General features: G+C 39.9%; 1 protein-coding gene across 1 annotated transcript in view; it reads right to left on the bottom strand.

The window, feature by feature from the left end:
- Positions 1-20,331, bottom strand: part of MGAM2 (maltase-glucoamylase 2 (putative)) — a 76,031-nt gene continuing 55,700 nt past the window's right edge. Inside the window, 12 exon segments of the mRNA XM_036329001.1 lie at positions 1-2,040; positions 2,764-2,952; positions 4,948-5,121; positions 6,683-6,732; positions 9,238-9,326; positions 12,374-12,498; positions 13,315-13,371; positions 13,766-13,850; positions 13,958-14,106; positions 14,675-14,791; positions 14,890-14,924; positions 15,199-15,332. Coding sequence (XP_036184894.1) covers positions 1-2,040; positions 2,764-2,952; positions 4,948-5,121; positions 6,683-6,732; positions 9,238-9,326; positions 12,374-12,498; positions 13,315-13,371; positions 13,766-13,850; positions 13,958-14,106; positions 14,675-14,791; positions 14,890-14,924; positions 15,199-15,332 — 3,244 coding nt within the window.

Genomic DNA, 20,331 nt, shown 5'->3' on the forward strand with positions numbered 1-20,331 from the left:
TCAGGGAACTACAGTAGTATTTGTGGTGTTTGCAACATCCATTGGTGTTCTATCAGGAATAATAGTATTTGAAACATAAATGGTAACATTTGTAATAGCTGTGGTAGCATTAGTTACAATAAGAGGTAAAAAACCAGTTGTAGAATTTGTTGTTACATGATGGTGAGTTGCTGTATCTAGAAAAGGTGTTAATGAATCTGAGGCTACTGTAGTATTTGGAATAAAAACACTCCTGGAGTTATCTGCATCAGCAATATTTTCTGAATGCTCTGTAATCTTTAAAGTATTGGTGGTGGGAATAGCTGTGGTACTTGGAATGTAAGTGTTTGTAAAGATGGTGTCAGAAGTAGTGTTTGAATTTGTAGTTTTTGTGCTGAAAACAGATGTAGTGATAGTGGGAGTATACACTGTGACTTTAGTAGTAGATTTAATATCTGTAATGTTCATATGTGAGGAAGTGGCAATGTCTTGAGCAATAGTAGCTGAGCTGTTTCTAGTGGGAGTATTTATAATGTCAGTAACACCAGTTGTCATACTGGTAATATTTGTATTGGTGGTGCTTTGAGTGCTCCTGGATGTGGTACTTAAAGCATGGGTAGGGGTATTTGGAGGATAAGTAGTGGTACTGATTCTGGTCAGTGCATTATCTGTGGTGGTGATACCAAGGGTGCCTGTAGGAGGTAGAGTTGACATGATCACAGTAGTAGTTTGTTCAGAAGTAGCATTTGTTATTAAAGTAACTGTTGTGATAGCTGTAGTTGTTTTTGTGTTTCTAGCAGTGGTAGTATTTAAAACATTTGTAGTAACTGAATCCATGCTAGTAGTATCAGTCTCAGTATTTGTAAGAAAAGGAATAGTTGTAATCGGAAGCGTATTATTAGTGCTAGTAACATTGATATCTGTTGGGGAAAGAGCAGTGGTAATAAGACCAGTAGTACCAGTGGTGAAAGTAGTAGTATTTGTAGGGAAAGGAGTAGTTGTATTAGGGGTTATGATAGGAAAGGCAGTACCAGTGCTAGCAGTGGTAGTATTTGTAGGGAAAGGAATAGTTGTATTAGTGGTTGGGATAGGAAAGGCAGTACCAGTGCTAGCAGTGGTAGTATTTGTAGGGAAAGGAGTAGTTGTATTAGGGGTTATGATAGGAAAGGCAGTACCAGTGCTAGCAGTGGTAGTATTTGTAGGGAAAGGAGTAGTTGTATTAGGGGTTATGATAGGAAAGGCAGTACCAGTGCTAGCAGTGGTAGTATTTGTAGGGAAAGGAGTAGTTGTATTAGGGGTTATGATAGGAAAGGCAGTACCAGTGCTAGCAGTGGTAGTATTTGTAGGGAAAGGAATAGTTGTATTAGTGGTTGTGATAGGAAAGGCAGTACCAGTGCTAGCAGTGGTAGTATTTGTAGGGAAAGGAGTAGTTGTATTAGTGGTTGTGATAGGAAAGGCAGTACCAGTGCTAGCAGTGGTAGTATTTGTAGGGAAAGGAGTAGTTGTATTAGGGGTTATGATAGGAAAGGCAGTACCACTGCTAGCACTGGTAGTATTTGTAGGGAAAGGAGTAGTTGTATTAGGGGTTATGATAGGAAAGGCAGTACCAGTGCTAGCAGTGGTAGTATTTGTAGGGAAAGGAGTAGTTGTATTAGTGTTTGTGATAGGAAAGGCAGTACCAGTGCTAGCAGTGGTAGTATTTGTAGGGAAAGGAGTAGTTGTATTAGTGGTTGTGATAGGAAAGGCAGTACCAGTGCTAGCAGTGGTAGTATTTGTAGGGAAAGGAGTAGTTGTATTAGGGGTTATGATAGGAAAGGCAGTACCAGTGCTAGCAGTGGTAGTATTTGTAGGGAAAGGAGTAGTTGTATTAGGGGTTATGATAGGAAAGGCAGTACCAGTGCTAGCAGTGGTAGTATTTGTAGGGAAAGGAGTAGTTGTATTAGTGTTTGTGATAGGAAAGGCAGTACCAGTGCTAGCAGTGGTAGTATTTGTAGGGAAAGGAGTAGTTGTATTAGTGGTTGTGATAGGAAAGGCAGTACCAGTGCTAGCAGTGGTAGTATTTGTAGGGAAAGGAGTAGTTGTATTAGTGGTTGTGATAGGAAAGGCAGTACCAGTGCTAGCAGTGGTAGTATTTGTAGGGAAAGGAGTAGTTGTATTAGTGGTTGTGATAGGAAAGGCAGTACCAGTGCTAGCAGTGGTAGTATTTGTAGGGAAAGGAATAGTTATATTAGTGGTTGGGATAGGAAAGGCAGTACCAGTGCTAGCAGTGGTAGTATTTGTAGGGAAAGGAATAGTTATATTAGTGGTTGGGATAGGAAAGGCAGTACCAGTGCTAGCAGTGGTAGTATTTGTAGGGAAAGGAATAGTTGTAGGGAAAGGAGTAGTTATATTAGTGGTTGTGATAGGAAAGGCAGTACCAGTGCTAGCAGTGGTAGTATTTGTAGGGAAAGGAGTAGTTGTATTAGTGGTTGGGATAGGAAAGGCAGTACCAGTGCTAGCAGTGGTAGTATTTGTAGGGAAAGGAATAGTTATATTAGTGGTTGGGATAGGAAAGGCAGTACCAGTGCTAACAGTGGTAGTAGTTATAGGGGAAGGAGTATTTGTAGGGAAAGGAGTAGTTGTATTAGTGGTTGGGATAGGAAAGGCAGTACCAGTGCTAGCAGTGGGAGTATTTGTAGGGAAAGGAGTACTAGGAACAATAGTACCAGGTGTATCTTCAATAGTACTTGTTGGGAAAGAAGTGGTTATAGTAGGAGAGGCAGTACTATTGCTAGCAGAACTAGTACTTGAAGCAAAACTAGTGACAATAGACTCAGAAATGGTAGCAATAATAGTAGATGTAGGAACTGGAGATGTTGATGAGAAGGTACTCGTCATAGGTGTAGTAGTAATGTCGGGAACATCGTGACTCCAAGTGACCTCAGTTAACTTTTCCAGCCTGAAAATCTTGTCAGTCAGTTGAATAGTTAGTGTCTGCCAGAAAAGAAGAGATAACATTGGTATTTTAGAACTCTTAAACATCACATTTAACAACAACAAATGATGTGTTCATTTTTCCCCCAGAGAGTAACAGAAGGTTCCTTTTCAGGTCACATTGATTCCAGACAGATGTCTATAGAGAGATGTGCTGTGGGCATAATCCCTGTGCCAGAAATGTGTCTTTCTACTTCATTTAGTCAGAACTACACTGCTCAAGAATTTGCATATTTGATTAAAACCAATGCTCAGAAAAATATCTTTGTTTTGCCACCGATTTTAACCTTCCTGAAGGCAGGCTGTTTTCATGTTTTTACCATCCCCAACACAGAGTATACTGCCTGGCACATAATAGTGTAGTGTAAACCCTGAGATTTGGATTTCTTTTTTTTTCTTCTTTTTGTTTCTTTTTTGTAAGGCAAGTGCCTCAGTTAAACTTCAACTGACAGATTTGTCCATTTCAAAGAGACATCTGTTTCCAGCCCAGGGAAGCTCCTGTTTCCGGATCTTGATTGATTTCAATAATTGATCACTTGGTCCCCTTATTGGTTTCTCTTCTCAAGCTTGAAATTCACCATGTGTCAAATTCACCAATAAAGAGTGAACCCTGGAAGCCCTAGGTCCCTACCCCCACCCCCAAAAAAGCTGAACTCTAGGCTCTTGCCCATTCTCGACTCCCCCCTCCCCCCACAACTGCCCCAGGACCTCCTTGTATGGACCCAGGTGTGCTGTGAAATTTCCAGTACTTATATAAGTTATAAGCTTGTATCTTTTCAAAGTTTCCTGATGATTATTGCTGAAAAACATCTTTTACTCATAATAAGAACCACATGAGCTGGTCCAGCCACAACCTTGGTTATTGATAGGTTGAGACCAGCACTTAACAAATGCGCATCTGATATGCTACAAACTTTCCCCAAAAGAAAGTGTTCAAAAATCTTCTGTATCAGTCTTAACTGTAAGTATTTACTTGCAAAGGGTGGTTTTGAGATCAATAGTTCAGGAAAAATGTTCTGAAGTAGAGAACTAAATGATATAAAATATAGCATAGGGAATATAGTCAATAACTGTGTATGGTGTCAGATGGGTGTAAGATTATTGGAATGATCACTTACTAAGTTATGTAATGTCTAATCACTAAACTGTACACCTGAAACTAATATAATAATGTATGTAAACTGTAATTGAAAATAAACAAAATTATTTAAAAAATCAATTCTTAGTGACTTAAAAAAAATTAATGAGATTGGAGAAAGAGGATCTGTTTGAATGTTCAGAGGGTCATTGTCCAAAATTCAAGTACCAGCAGGACACTCTTTTTATCATGTAGAAAACAAGAATAATCCATTTTTACCTTTCTAAACCACTCCCTATGAGTTACTGAATCCATATTTATAATAGATCTAGTGTTCAAAAGTGGGATACTTTTCCTTCTGCTGTTACTCTTAATAACTCTACTTGTAATCTGTCTTCAATTAGTTGGCTGTGGCCATTAACCAAATAATTGATCTCACATCGCAGGTAGCATATATTCATTTTTATGATTACCACCAATTTTCTGCCAATTTTCACCAACTTATGAGATCTATTGATTTGACCAAGGATGTGAGTAATTTCAGGAAGAAGGGAGAAAAATTTCCAATAACAATTTTATTAGATAACTCTTTTCTTTGTTTGAGCCTCTGCCACAGACATAGGTTTTGTTATACTAGCCTGGGAAACCAAACTTAACACATAGCATAGTTTCTTTGGGAAACCAATGGAAAGGATTTCATCACACCATTGATCATTGCTCCCTTGATTACACTGGGGAGGACCACTAATATTTTATATTTTATAATATAATTTAATAGTTGCAACTTTTCTGGAACATATCTATTGTATATGTCTATAACCTTTCAAATATAAGTAAATATAACTGATAATAATAGTGGTGGTAACTTTGCAGAATAAAATTAATTTATGACATAACAACATTCCTTTGAGACATACCTGATTGTAGGGGTCACTCATGAAATTCGTTGTCGTGAATTGCTTGTTGTTATAGGTGACATTGACTTGTGTCACATAAGTAGAATGGATCCCCCAGATTTTAATATATCCAACTTTCAGTTGATTTGAATCATTCAAATAGTTATTGTGCATGGTCTGGATTTGCAATATGTTCTATAAGAAATGTATAAAAATAAAAAACATATATCTGTTGATTGCCTATATTCCATATTAAAATGTTAAGCCTCAAATTACTATTGTACTGGTTTGCTGTTTATTTTTAATTAAACATTTCATGAGGACTACTTTCTGAGTACCAGCTACAATAAATTTGATGATATCCAATATTATTGTAGCTATCATATTGGATAGTGCAGGTCTAAGATAGTCTCTCCATCCTAGGTAACATGTTTTAAGACAAATCTATACTAATTGTAGTCCAACAGAATAATCAGATCTGAAAACTAGTTTAAACACAAAATAGAGAAAGTTTCCCTGGAAGTTATGATTCCAAGAAGAGAGAACAGAAAGGATATATGTCAGACATTGTCACATACTTGAAGCACTATCTATAATAATAAAAGCATAATATGCTAATTAGAACAGACATCCTTCCCAATGACCTTCTGGATGAAGCTGGGGCTGTGAGGGAAGCCCAGGTCCTGGGTGCTGGAGGGAATCCCGGGTCCCAGGTGCCAGAGGGAAGCCGGTGCCAGCAGCAAGGGGAAGGAAGGCCTACTCTTTCATGAATTTCGTGCATCAGGCCTCTAATTATGTATAAGAGACACAATAGATTTGTGTTATACTATTCCTTAGTTCAAATCAATGGGGAACAAATGAAAGAAGGTTCCAGGTTTGACATAAAATGATCTTCCTACTCTAATTAGAATTTTGTAGGTTATCCATGGAATAATAAAACATGCATGGTAGATTGATTGAATCACTGTCTCAAATTATTTACCCCTCCTTATCCATACCATTTTCCATATAATTTTGTAATACACTCCTGCTCTGGTGGGGCATTCTATCCTACCTTGTGTCTGGGTTTGGTCATGTGACTTACTAATGGGATATTAGTCAACTTGAAGCAAATGGAAATTTTAAGAAGTTCTCAGGCATTTCTGTTTTTCCCCTTTTTTACAATCATGAAAGGTCATGCCCAGACTTGCCCATAAGGCCATTTTAGATCACTCAAGAGCCATATGACCCCAAGGTATGTGAGTGAATACAGCCAGGATCATCCAAGCAGCCTAACAGTACCACAACTGATTGCAGATCTAGGTAAGCCAGCCAAGATTAGCCAACTCCAGCCCAGATCAACTGAACATTATAAACTCATGAGCTAAATAAGTATTGATTGTTACATACTGCTTAAGTTTTGGGGTTGTTTGTTGTGCAATGAGTAGCAGATGTAGCATTTATCCTTCAAAATTTTATTAGCCAGAAAATGCTGTCTCAATCCCAGGAAACATGTTATACATATAAGGACTCACCTCTCTCCTCCCCACAGTATAATATGAATGACAAGTTTCTTTTTATAGAGTGATAGTATATTGGATAATTATCAAAATAAGGACTGTTTCTTCCTTATTTTAATGTCAACAGACCTGATTTATAAAGGAAGGAAGGTCTTCCTATTAAGACATGGGATATTATATCCATACATTTAATGAATAATGCTTAATCTGTAGCTAACTGGAAGAGGATTTATACAATTCAATTTTAAAAGTCTTACCTGACTTGCTGTAAAGTTTGCCAAAAAATAGTTTCCTTTTTCATAGGTATCTGCAACCAAGAAAATAGATTAAACAACTATTTGTTACTTCAACTGCTGCAGATAATCTTACATGGAGTCAGAAAATGCCTCAATGGGATCACAATTACTGATCAGGATAATCTTGAATTCTCTGAGGAGCACTAAAAACAGGAGCTGAGGGAATATTTCACTCTAAGTTGGTGTGGGGATGTGCATATGAAAGAGAGTGTTTTGAGGTAAGGGTCAGGAGGTTGCAAAGACCAAAGAACCTGGGTTGAACTAAGGTCTTCTATCATAGGTGAAAAAATGTGAAGGCTACTGATCAGTTGTTTTCTGTGCCAACATAGCAAGCACATAGCCATGAGAGCTCACATGGATATGATGATAAGCAGAGGAGAGCAGTTAGGAATTCAGACTCTCAAGTCAGATTGGCATGGGTTCAAATCCCCACTCTTGCACTTAGTAGTTGTGCAATCTCAGGCAAGTCACTTAACATTTTATCAACCATAAAATGAAGACAAAAAATAGGACTAACTCATGGCAATAAAGAACAGAACATGTTGCTTGTGCATAATAAGTATTCAAAATTTGTTTTTCAATATCATCATCAGTTATTGTAATCTTCATCTTTATTATTCTGTCTCTACTCTTAGCTTATCCTTCCATAGCATTCTATATCTCAAGCCCTCTTGCCTCCCAGGAATTACTCCACCAGTTCTTCTCCATATTCTCCTTGTTCCTCCAAGCTCCAATTATGCTCCAGAGCACTTCATTCTGACAAATCCTTAACTTGATTCTCTCTACATCAAGTTATCATATCTCCTTTCTAGTGCCCATGTCTCAAAAAAGGTAGCCTCTGCTTGTTATGTCTGTGTACTCAACTCATAATCCAATCCTACATCTCCTACACTTCAGCTCCTATTTCCTTTTTTCATTGAATTGGACCTTTCAAAGTCACCAGTGATAGTGACATGGTATATCAAATCTAAATATCTCTCCATATGATCTCCTGCCCACACATCTCCTTGAAATATTTCCCAGTTGATGTCCACTTTACTCATCCTCATCATATGGCTTCTATACCTCCTATTTTGTAAAAGTCAGTTTCACATCATGTTCTTATCTTGGCCCTTGTCAACATTCCATCTCTTACTGTTATTACAACATATTCTCTCCCTGAACCGACAAAGCCTCTTCTTTGTTTTCTAAATTACCCCAACTCTTATGGAAACAAACAATTATGAAACCCTATTTTAAAATTTGGTCTTGGCTAGAATATGTACCCTAAGTAAATATTATAGTCTCTTTTAGCAGTTTTAAAGAATTTTTAAAGGATTGGATTCTGTTAATATGGGGGGTTTAAAATAATCCTTGAACTAGCTATTAAATCTTATGTAAGAAAGAAAAAGTTTAACAAATAGTTACAAACCTGTTAACAGAAAATTCCAATCAAATGTATACTTACACTGTATCTTGCTACTTTAAATTTGAATTTAGAAGTCTGTTTGGTGAAGCAAAGAGCTTCTCTATAGAAGTTGAAAAGCTTAAAACTTGCAGGAACTAGTGATTTTTAACCTTGAGATTGAAACATATTTGTTATAGAAACCTAAAATTTTATAGGAAATTGGTTTTCCTCTTAATATATTGCTCATAGGGGGCTGATTTCATACCCTAACTGTGTTGTTATTAACCCACTATGACATCATCTAGTCCTAATCAGCTCAAGATGTAGAAAAAGACTCTAGATTTCCATAACATACTAGCAGTGATTTTGCTGGTGGAACATTTGGCAATATCTAGAGACATGTTTGGTTGTTACAAAAGGGGAGTGCTTTTGGCATCTAGTGGGTACAGGGTGGGGATGCTGCTAAACATTTTAAAGTAACAGCCCAGCCACCACCAGCAACAATAAATTATATAGCTTAAAATGTCAATACTATTGAGGTAGAGGAAACCTGCTTTTAAAAAAGCATTTTCTTGAAAAAGAGGAAAGTTGATTTCCTGATTTCAAAACTCACTTCAAAGTAACTGTCTCAAGACAGAGTGGTACTGGCATAAGAATGAATGAATTAAAAAGATTATATATCTTTTAAATGTGAAGTTTTTTTCCTGTGTCCTCAATTATGTAAATATACCTTCACATTTAAAGTCAATTGATTTTCAACAAGGGTACCAAAAGAATTCAATGGTGAAAGAAAAATCTTTTCACAAAAAGACTGGAACAACTCAATATCGACATGCAAAGAACAAACTTGGAGCCCCTGCCTCACACCATATACAAAAATTAACACAAAATGGTTCAAGGACCTAAATATAAGAGCTTAAAATATGAAACTCTTAGAGAACAAAAAAGGGTAAATCTTTGTGACCTTCGACTTAGCAATATTTTTTATTATAACACAAAAAGCTCAAGCAATGCTCTTACTTTATTAAGAGTAGCAAAAATAGATAGATTTTCAGTTAATTCCAATTATATCCTGAGCCATGTGATTTTTCTGAATGATGTATGGGGACCTTGGAAAGTCTAAACTCACCAATGCTTTGTCCATCATCCCAGAACATCTGGCCTTCAGCTTTCCCATTGTCATCCAAAGCAACAATCAATCCCATAAATAGTTGTCGACTATGAAAAAAAAAAGTTATTTTCCTCTAGATTGTAAGCTGTACAAATAAATGATAGATTCTATTGAAAAATATGATTAATCCAGGAAAATAAGATAATAGCTTTAAAATGCACAGAAAGCTCCATAAATACATAATATGAGATAAAATACAAAATAATTAAAAGCTAATGGGGAAAATATTTAAAATTTAATAAAATATTTGGCAAAACTTCAACTTTCAAAAATTAAATACACATCCTTTACTCATATACATATTATAAGTAATATGATAAGAAACTACTTTTTTAAAATACATTTTTATTGATTTCAGAGAGGAAGGGAGAGGGAGAGAGAGATAGAAACATCAATGATGAGAGAGAATCATTGATTGGCTGCCTCCTGCACTCCCCCTGCTGGTGATCAAGCTCGCAACCCAGATATGTGCCCTTGACCAGAATCAAACCTGGGACTTTTCAGTCTGCAGGCTGATGCTCTATCCACTGAGCCAAACCGGCTAGGGCAAAACTACTTCTTTATAGAAAGAAGACACCCTGCCCCAAATAAAATAAAAACAAAACACATCCTTCAGTAACTTCCATATTGCTGCAGAATAAAATGCAGCATACTTATCCTAGCATTCATAATTCTCCATGACCTCATCCTAACCTGTTTGAACTTTATTTATTTTATCCCTCTCTTTTATCTTGCTCCAGTTTACTGAATGGTTGACTATTCCCCAAATCCAACTAATGTTTCAACTTCAGTTCTTTAATTCTCTCAGAATATCTCTTTCCCTCATTTTCAAACACTCAAATCCTATTTATTATCCAAACTCAGCTCAAAGCCCTCTTTCATATAAAACCATGCTTTGCACAAGATTTAAAGTTAACTTCTCTCCTTTTGAGTTGACTCTCTTGATATAACAGGTTCTTCTTAATATGATATGATATGTATGTATAATATATATACTAGAGTCCCAGTACACAAAAATTTGTGCACTCGGGGAGGGGGGGGGCCCTCAGCCCGGCCTGTGCCCTCTCGCAGTCTGGGACCCCTCAGGGGATGACCACCTGCTGGCTTAGGCCCGCTCCCCAGGCGATTTGGCCTAAAATGGCAATCAGACATCCCTCTGGCAGCCCGGCAGCCCTCGGGGGATGTCCACTTGCCAGAGGGGAGCAAGCCTAAACTGCAGTCGGACATCCTTAGCGCTGCTGAGGAGGCAGGAGAGGCTCCCACCACCACCACTGTACTGGCAGCCATCAGCCTGGCTTGTGGCTGAAAAGAGCTCCTCCCATGTGAGAGCACCCTGACCACCAGAGGGCAGCTCCTGCATTGAGCGTCTGCCCCCTGGTGGTCAGTGTGTGTCACAGAGACCAGTCATTCCCAGTCTTTCTGCTGTTAGGGTCAGTATGCATATTACCCTGTTACTATATAGGATAGAGGCCTGGTGCACGGGTGGGGGCTGGCTGGTTTGCCCTGAACGGTGTCTTGGATCAGGGTGGGGGTCCCGCTTGTGTGCCTGGCCAGCCTGGATGAGGGGATGATGGCTGTTTGCAGCTGGTCACACTCCCTTCAGGGTTGGGGTCCCCACTGGGGTGCCTGGCCAGTCTGGGTGAGGGGCTGAGGGCCGTTTTCAGGCTGGCGGGTGACTGAAGCTCCCAACCTCTCCTTTTTTTCTTTTTTCTTTTTTTATCCTGGGATTTATTTACCTTCTATGGCTGTCACTGGAGCTGAGAGCCAGCTTTAGCTCTGAGGCTCAGCTCCAGCTCTGAGACCTCGGCTGCTGAAAGCATGTATCTGGGCTTTGTTTAGCTTCTATAATTGAAACACTGTTGCAACTCCAGCTCTGAGGCCTGGCTGGCTGAAAGCAGGTTTCTGGGGATTGTTTAGCTTCTATAATTGCAACATAGCTGCTTAGAGTGCAGCTCAGAGCTGGGCGGCGGCAGGCGGAGAACCTTGGATTCCTCCATCACTGGAGCAAGCAAGCCTCCTATTCGCTTCAACTGCTTGGCTGCCGGCCACCATCTTGGTTGGCAGTTAATTTGCATATTGCCCTGATTAGCCAATGGGAAGCGTGTCAGAGGTATGGTTAATTACCATGTTTGTCTATTATTAGATAGGGGGGGAGAGAGAGAGAGAGAGAGAGAGAGAGAGAGAGAGAGAGAGAGAGAGAGGTGAGGGGGGCCAATGCACAAAATTCATGCATGGAGGGGGTGTCCATCAGCCCAGCCTGCACCCTCTCTCAATCTGGGACCCCTCGGGGAATGTCTGGCTGCCAGTTTAGGCCCAATCAGCACTTGGCCTAAACTGGCACTTGGACATCCTTCTCACAATCCGGGACTGCTGGCTCCTAACTGCATACCTGCCTACCTGCCTGATCGCCCCTAACTGCTCTGACTGCCTGCCTTATTGACCCTAACTGCTCGCCTTTCTGCCTGACTGCCCTAACCACCTCCGCCTGCCTGCCTGATCACCCCTAACCACTCACCTGCCTGCCTGATTGCCCCTAACCACTCTGCCTTCCTGCCTGATTGCCCCTAACTGCTTGCCTGCCTGCCTGATCACCCCTAACTGCCTCTGCCTCAGCCCCTGCTGCTGTGGCTTCATCCAGAAGGACATCCGAAATGACGTCCGGAAGGTCGTTCGGCTGTCCCATCTAATCAGCATATTACGCTTTTATTATTTCATATATATATAAAATCTCTTCTGGGTCAACCCAAGCTGAATGGGAGTGAGCACTAAATCCCTGTATAGCTATCACAAATCAAAGAGCTCATCAATATTTCTCAATTTTTTAATAGTATAGAAAGAAGTATATGCTGCTGCCCCAGCAAATTTTTGTCCTGGACCTCTGATGCAGCGCTACAGATAAATGATCTCCCCAAGCCTAACTTCATGAACTCATCCTACCCCAGGTCCCATTCAGAAGGCACTCACAGAACCAAAGCAGTGAAACTGCCTGTGATTTGGATTTTTATCCACAGAGCCCCAGTTGCGGTGGCCAGCCCCCATGAGGCTGCCTCACTGTGTCAAAGTGAGGCCATCAGACACTGCCTCTCTCTCTTACCTGGAGTGAGTGTTCATTGCAGCCTCCTGCCAAGGCAAGATGTAGCCTCCTCTGATATGAAGGTTGATGTGGTCAAGGGGAGCCTTCAGGATTCTCCACTCACCTGTCGATGTATTGCCAGATTCCTAGAATGGAGAATGCAAGCAAGCATCTATAATAGATGGATGAAATGAATGCATGCTATACAACAAGTCCTTCCTTCCCAAGGAAGTGTTTTTGGAAAGTTATCAAAATACTGCAAATTGAGCCCTAACCGGTTTGGCTCAGTGGATAGAGTGTTGGCCTGCGGACTGAAAGGTCCCAGGTTTGATTCCAGTCAAGGGCATGGTTGCAGGCATATCCCCAGTAGGGAGTGTGCAGGAGGCAGCTGGTCGATGTTTCTAACTCTCTATACCTCTCCCTTCCTCTGTAAAAAATCAATAAAATATATTTTTAAAAAATACTGCAAATCGAAAAAGAAAATCTCTGATTTTCAGCTTTGCTGAAAACTCTGGAAATCTAGTCTTTTCTCTTTATTCTCCAGAAAAGGTAGGGTGTGGGGGAGAACTCAATGTGATATGGGTATCAGATTTTACCTAGTTATGATTTTGTGGATATTTTTTATTGATTTTTTTTGAGAGAGAGAAAGAGAGAACGAAAAACATAAATGTGAGAGAGGAACATTGATTGGCTGCCTCCCACACGCCCCCCCCCCCTACAATTGGGGGAGCCCTCTACTTGGGCATGTGCCTTGACCAAGAATTGAACCAGCAACTTTTTGGCACAGGGGACAATACCGTGTACGTGTTAGGGCATTTTATGGACACTTTTATTTAAAGAAATCTTGCAGGACTGAAAAGTTGAAAATTATTGCTTTATAAAATAGGTGCCTGGAATTCAGGAGACAACTTCCTAACCTGCATAGACCAACCTGGTTCTTCACAAAACATGTTAGTTCTTACCATGCTATAGTCATACCAACGGGCTCTGGGGAAATAAGCATGGACCTCAAAAGTATTCTGAAACAGAAAACCAACAGGTCATTACAAATATCTCAATAATGTCACTTTAATTTTTAAAATTCTGTAGAATTAACATGAAAATCGGAATTTCACTAATGATTTTAAGAGTTTTGGGTAATTTTATTAAGAAAGAACCCAGGAAATTCATTTCAAACACACAGAAAAATATTTTTTCTTAAAAAGGTCAACTTTATAAGGATGCAAGGTGACAAGACATTAAAATAAGAAGTTAATTGAAGATGTTAAGTTTTCATTAACAAAGACCTCAAAAAAAGAAAAGGATTTCCCTGAAATATTCTAGAAGTAGTGAGCTGAACAAGATGATCTTTCAAATGCCCTTCCTGTTTCCTATATGAGATTGGAGGGTCTATGATCTATGATGGGAACTCACACTTGTCAGCACGGGGCTGATTAAGACGGCAGGGCCCAGCATGAACTGACGGTCTATATCCCACGTTGTCCTATCTTCTCTAAACCTTAAAAAACAGGCATAAAATGTCTACTCAGATTGTTATGACTGTTGCAGAGGGTTATTCATACAACATGCCCAGACCTGCTGCTTGGGGAAACAGGCTCTACTCACTCATGGAGGAGAGGGCGGACAACAGTGCTGCCCTCAACGTGAGCTTTGTGCATCAGAGTATAGAGGTAAGGCAGCAGGGTGTATCTGGTCTGGAGGACTTTTCTTGAGTACGTCTGAAAGGTTGAATTCCAGGCCACAGGATCTTGTCTCTAAGGGGATAAAGGAGCATATCACACAGATCACCTCTTTTTTACTCTATCCTAATGGTATCAGAAAAGTACCTGAAGGCACATGTCCCATGGTTAGGCTACACACCATTTCTCCTTTCATTTCTAGCCTATCCTTTCCCCCACTCCCACCACCTTAATAAACTAGAGTGTCCTGCTTCTTCCTCTCTATCATGGGCTCCTTAGTCTCCTGCTCAGGTCTAGTCTTGACCCTGCACATGTGTAGAGAGATGAGTCTCTATGAGGTACTAACCTATCTTGGATGGATTTGAGCAAAATACTCACTATTTTTAAAGAGAAAGGAAATTTCTTTTATTTCAGCCCCATGGGGCACTATCAACTATTCCACCAAAAGATGAGGAAAAGTATATTCTTGAAAATCATTGGTAATCATAGTTCTTTTTATTAACTCTGTGGGTTTTCTTAAGAAATGGAGATTCTGTTGATTTTTATGAGTTTTCTCAACAAATAATTATGATACTTTTGAGCATTAAAAAGAAAGTTGTGATTTGAGGACACAAAACACCTGGGGCATAAACTGCTGCCTCACCCTTGTCCCGATGGTGTTGTGGTTCCTGGAAAATGGATAAAACGCCCCCAGTTGCATCCAGCGAAGACACATCTCATATTCAGCATTTCCCAAGAATCCACAGATATTTGCTCCTGTCTGAGAAGATGCAAAATCAGGGCAAGAGGTGGGACTGTTGTAGGTGCAGACACACTGAATCTGACTGGGTCATTAGTAATGGCCCCAATGTGACTTACATAAGGTATTCCAAAGAGACTGAACTCCATCATGCCTGCAATGAGAAGACATAGCTGTGTTGGACTAAGCAGTCCTTTGGGAGGGTAGGTTTGCCCTGTCTCTTCTGTCCCCCATTTGAAAGCCTTGGGCCAGTCATGATGAACAAATAAAAAGATGGGTATAGATTAAAACACACACCAATAGAGAACTCAGCACCTGTTGATCACACTGTCTACAAGCATGATGATTAGACACAACCCATGCAGATGAGGAGCAAACATCCCCAGGCTCTTCCCCGCCAGCAGAAGCCCCTGGGATAAGCCACACACCAATGATAGACTTCCTCAGCTGGTCCCATGCAGCTGTGTTGTCTCCCAGCCAGTGTCCTGCCCAGCGGCCAGAAGAAGGGAACGTGGAGCGGGTAATGACAACCCCTCGCTGATGCGTCACCTCCTGCACAGCTCTGGTTGGAGGGGAACAAAGAAGGGGAAGAAGGTGAATTTGAGGATTGACATCCATGGAACTTCATTAAGGAGCCTAGCTTCAGCCTGGAGCATGAGGCGGCAACGGGGCTCAATTTTAGCCAGAGAACTTCTTCCCTGAAAGCATCTGCTGTTTAATAGTGACGCTAAGAGGCCCAGTGAACTTCAGAACCAGACAATTGGAGATATGGCATCACCTAAAATGTAAATTTCCTTTCTTAAAAGAAAATCTAGCACTGGCCAATGTGGCTGTGTTGGTTGGGCATTATCCATGCACTGTGAGGTTGACTTTTCAATTCCAGTCCTGATCAGGGCACATGCCTGGGTTTCGTCCTCAATCCCCAGTAGGAGGCATGTAGGAGGCAGTCGATCAATGTTTTGTTCCCTTCCTCTCCCTCTAAAAATCAATTAAAAAAAAAACTTTTAAAAATCTAGTTAACTAGCTGTCCATATGGGAGTAGGGAAAGGGGGTAGGACTGATGTAATTATGGAACAATTACTCTATTCCAGGTATTATATTGGTTACTTTCATGTGTACTGTCGTACTACCTCACAAGAAAGGTTCCTTTTACCATTTTGTACTGTTTGGAAACTGAGGCTCAGAGAAGTTAGATAATTAGTCAAAAGTCACTTAAACAGCAAGAAGACAGATTTGGGATCCAAATAAAAGTATATATGACTATAGCTTTTTTGGTAATATTCACTCTCCCATGCAACTCCTCAAAAAGCAGAATCAATTTTGCACACAGAAGCAAATATATAGAAAAGATGTTTAAGTATTTGTTGATTGAAAGTGGATCTTCGCCTGCAGCCTTAGTCAGAAAATACAAACGTGTGAGAGAAAAATCAGTGGAACAAAAGAGAAAGTCAATTAACAGATACTAGTATATGAGGCAACACAAATATTTGCTGAATGCAGCACTGCAAATCAGTAGACACAGATGGCTGATTCAATAAATGATGTCAGGAAAAGAAGCCAGCTATTGTTGTGGAAACGGACCCATTTAGGTAACTTCCAATATTTCACACCACAGTGAATCCCAAAATGGACGGAGATTGTGTGCGTGTGTGCACATGTCTGAGTGAGAGATAATAAATGCCTGACATAAGGCAGGGATGTACAGTAAGGATGGATGGAATGTGGAGATGCGAACAACTTTGCTATTGACCATTTCAGAACTCTAGAAATTAACCAGACACAGAAAGAAGTGAAAAATCGTCTCTCCAGGAGCAACTACTAAATCTTGGCAAGACAGTGAGTTATATGGGATTTTAACTTGGTCTATTTGTAGCCCAACCCTTCTCTAGCTCAGTGGCACCAAAAGCCAGCAGTCTTGCAGCAAAATGAGAGGTCTGACCTTTTTTGAAGCTTTGTTAAAAGCTCCATCCCCACTGCACAATAAAATGTTTATTTCTAACTTCCAGTCCCCTGGAAAATCTCCCTTCCCAGGGCGTGGTGGCTATTTGATTAGACTTGGAGCTCAATTCAGCAGAGAGAGAAAACACCCACACACAGGGAATTACTAAAACAGTAACAATTTTCTGGCAACATCACAGGTGCTCAGGCTGTGGTTTCAGTTGGGGCAAACAAAAGCTTGGCTGGTAATTTAAAAGTAAATCCTGGAGAATTAGAAACTGTTTAAAAACAAACAAACAATCAACAACAACAAAAGTTCACAGCCAAAAGCTTTTCTGAAAACAAGGTTTATTGAGCCACATGTGAGCCAGAAAAAGGACGAGGTCTTGGGGAATCAGCCTACAACGCCAGCAGCAGGGCTGGATGGAGAAGCCAGCGTGTCCACCACCACCACAGAGAACTTTGTCAAGTTCCTCCATTTCCTGGGGATCGTAAAGACTGCATAGTGCATGCCCAAGAAAAAACCAGGAAAGGAGAAGTTTCCAGTGACTTAACTTCTGGCTGCATTCAAACAGGCAGTGAAAGGTAACGCTGTCTTACAAACTGCCTGAAGTCTGAATCTGTGCCCACTTATGCCCTTGGCAAAAGGGTGAAAGACACAGAGGCATTTAAGGTGACTAAGGTGGCTTTAACATTTTGCTCAGCTTGACTAAACCTTAGGCAGGCTTCTTCCTGACTCTAGAACCCGACCTTGACCTCCCTTTAGAGCAGTGGTTCTCAACCTTCTGGCCCTTTAAATACAGTTCCTCATGTTGTGACCCAACCATAAAATTATTTTCATTGCTACTTCATAACTGTAATGTTGCTACTGTTATGAATCGTAATGTAAATATCTGATATGCAGGATGGTCTTAGGCGACCCCTGTGAAAGGGTCGTTCGACCGCCAAAGGGGTTGTGACCCACAGGTTGAGAACCACTGCTTTAGAGCATTTAGTTTAGAAAATTTTAACTGTTCTTTCTGTGACCCTTTGAGATATAAATCTTTTAAAAAGACTCAGACTCTTTCTGGTTTTACAACCCAAATAAGTCTTTCCCAGGGACCTGGGAGCTCTCCCTTTGAAATGTAATCAGCAAGGAAGACAGTGCCCTGTCCAGAGTCTCTATAAGGGTGACAAGGAGCATAACTTCAGCAGGGTCTCCTTGCTCCAACTTAAAACCTCCTGTCATGACAGCAGGTTCAATTAACTTTTCCTTCGAGTAAGGCCAATTAGCAAACACAGGAGACCTATGAATGCCCCACTCCAGTTGTCAAGAACTCTAAGACCTTCAATAAAAAAATCTTTTAAAAAGCCCTGGTGGGTGTGGCTTAGTTGGTTAAGCATCTTCCCATGCACTGGAAGATTGCTGGTCAGGACACAATCCCAGTAGGGGGCAGGCAGGGGGCAGCAGATCAATGCTCTGCTCTCATATTGAAGTTTCTCTTTCTCCCTCTCTCTAAAAATTGATAAAAATTCTTTAAAAAAACATACCAGCAAACAAAAATACCTCTACAACATTTGTTTCAATTAAGTTGAGTTCAAATTGAGGAGTTCTTCTTCTTCTTCTTCTTCTTCTTCTTCTTCTTCTTCTTCTTCTTCTTCTTCTCTCTCTCTCTCTCTCTCTCTCTCTCTCTCTCTCTTATTGTAATAAATAGCCTTGAATAAAGTTTTCCTGGTCTGTTTAACTGTCCAGTGAAAGTTTTGCTTTGACAAAGGAAACTTTCCTACTGATCATTATCTGATCACTGAATTATACTGAATAATATCCAATGGTATCCAAGGAAGCCAGGCTTAAGAATTGAAAGAGAACTTTTAAAAAAGAGGGTATTGAAGAATTCAGTGGCCACAAACTGCAGGGGAACTGAGAATATACAGAGTTAGACAGAAATGCTGCTAAACAAATAAGCAACAAGTGAAAAAAAAAAAAAAAGAGCAACAACAAAAACAAGGTAGGTTTTATGCCAGAGTTGTTACAGTGCATTATGTAACATTAAGTCATGCAAAACAAAACAAAAGCACATGAAGAGAGAACAGTATGGAGTTTCCTCAAAAAACTAAACACGGAACTCCCATTTGACCCAGTGATCCCACTTCTAGGAATATATCCCAAGAAGCTAGAAACACCAATCAGAAAGGATATATGCATCCCTATGTTCATAGCAGCACAATTCACCATAGCTAAGATCTGGAAACAGCCTAAGTGCCCATCAGCAGATGAGTGGATTAAAAAACTGTGGTACATCTACACAATGGAATACTACGCTGTGGCAAAAAGGAAGGAATTCTTGCCATTTGCAACAGCATGGATGAAACTGGAGAGCATTATTCTAAGTGAAATAAGCCAGTCAGAGAAAGATAAATACCACATGATCTCACTCATTTGTGGAATATAGAGAACAACATAGACTGATGAACAGGGACAGATCCAGAGACAGAGAAATAGTAATCAGACCATCAATCCCCAGAGGGAAAGGAGGGGAGGGTGGGGGTAAGGGGGAGAGATCAACCAAAGGACTTGTATGCATACATATAAGCCAAACCAATGGACACAGACAACAGGGGGATGAGAGCAGGAGTCGGGGGGGAGTTGGGGGTTAATGGGGGGATAAGGACACATTTGTAATACCTTAACCAATAAATAAATTTTAAAAAAAACTTAAAAAGCACATGAAAGTATGTCAGATGCACAAGAAAAGAAAAAACAACCAACAGAAAATGTTATTGAGGGGCTTGGTAGACAAAGACTATAAGTTAGTTATTACATGTCCAAAGAGCTTAAAGGAAGCATATCTAAATAATTAATAGAAAGTATGACAATGACTTCCTGCTAAATAGAGGATGTCAATAAAGCAACAGAACTTGTTTAAAAAGGAACAAATAGAAATTTTGGAGTTGAAAAATAAAATAACTAAAATTTACTGAAGAGACTGAGCTCAACATCCAATGTGAGCTAGATGACAAAAGAATCAGCAAAATTGAAGATAGCGATCCAGTTTGAATATCAAAAAGAAGTAAAAATGAAGAAATGTAAGCAGAATTTTAGAGACCATCAAATGTACCAACATACATATAATTGGACTCTGAGAAAGAGAAAAGAAAGAGAAAGGGGTAGAAAAATATTTTTTTTAAATAATGGCTAGACAAAGAAGGGAAGGAATTAGCTAAAGGAGATATATGCATACCCATGAACACAGACAATAATTTGGTAAAGGCTAAGGAAGAAGTAGGTGGGGGAGGATGGGTGTTGGAAAAGGGAGTGGTAGTGGAAGGGAGGACTCCTGCAATAATGTCAACATGAAATATTTTTGAATGAAAGTAAAACAAATAAAATTAAATTAAAATAATAGTCAGAAATATATACACTGAAAACTATAAAACATTGCTGAAAGAAAATGAAATGAGATCTAAAGAAATGGGAAGACATCCCATGCTGATGGATCAGAAGATGTACTATTATTAAGATGGAAATACTCCCTAAATAGCTCTACAGATTCAGTGCAATCCCAACCAATATCCCTGTTACTGTTTTGCAGAAATTAACAAGCTAATCCTAAAATTCATATTAATTGCAAAGCACCCAGAAT

Source organism: Myotis myotis, unplaced genomic scaffold (assembly GCF_014108235.1).
Source record: "Myotis myotis isolate mMyoMyo1 unplaced genomic scaffold, mMyoMyo1.p scaffold_m19_p_11, whole genome shotgun sequence".
Lineage (NCBI taxonomy): Eukaryota > Metazoa > Chordata > Mammalia > Chiroptera > Vespertilionidae > Myotis > Myotis myotis.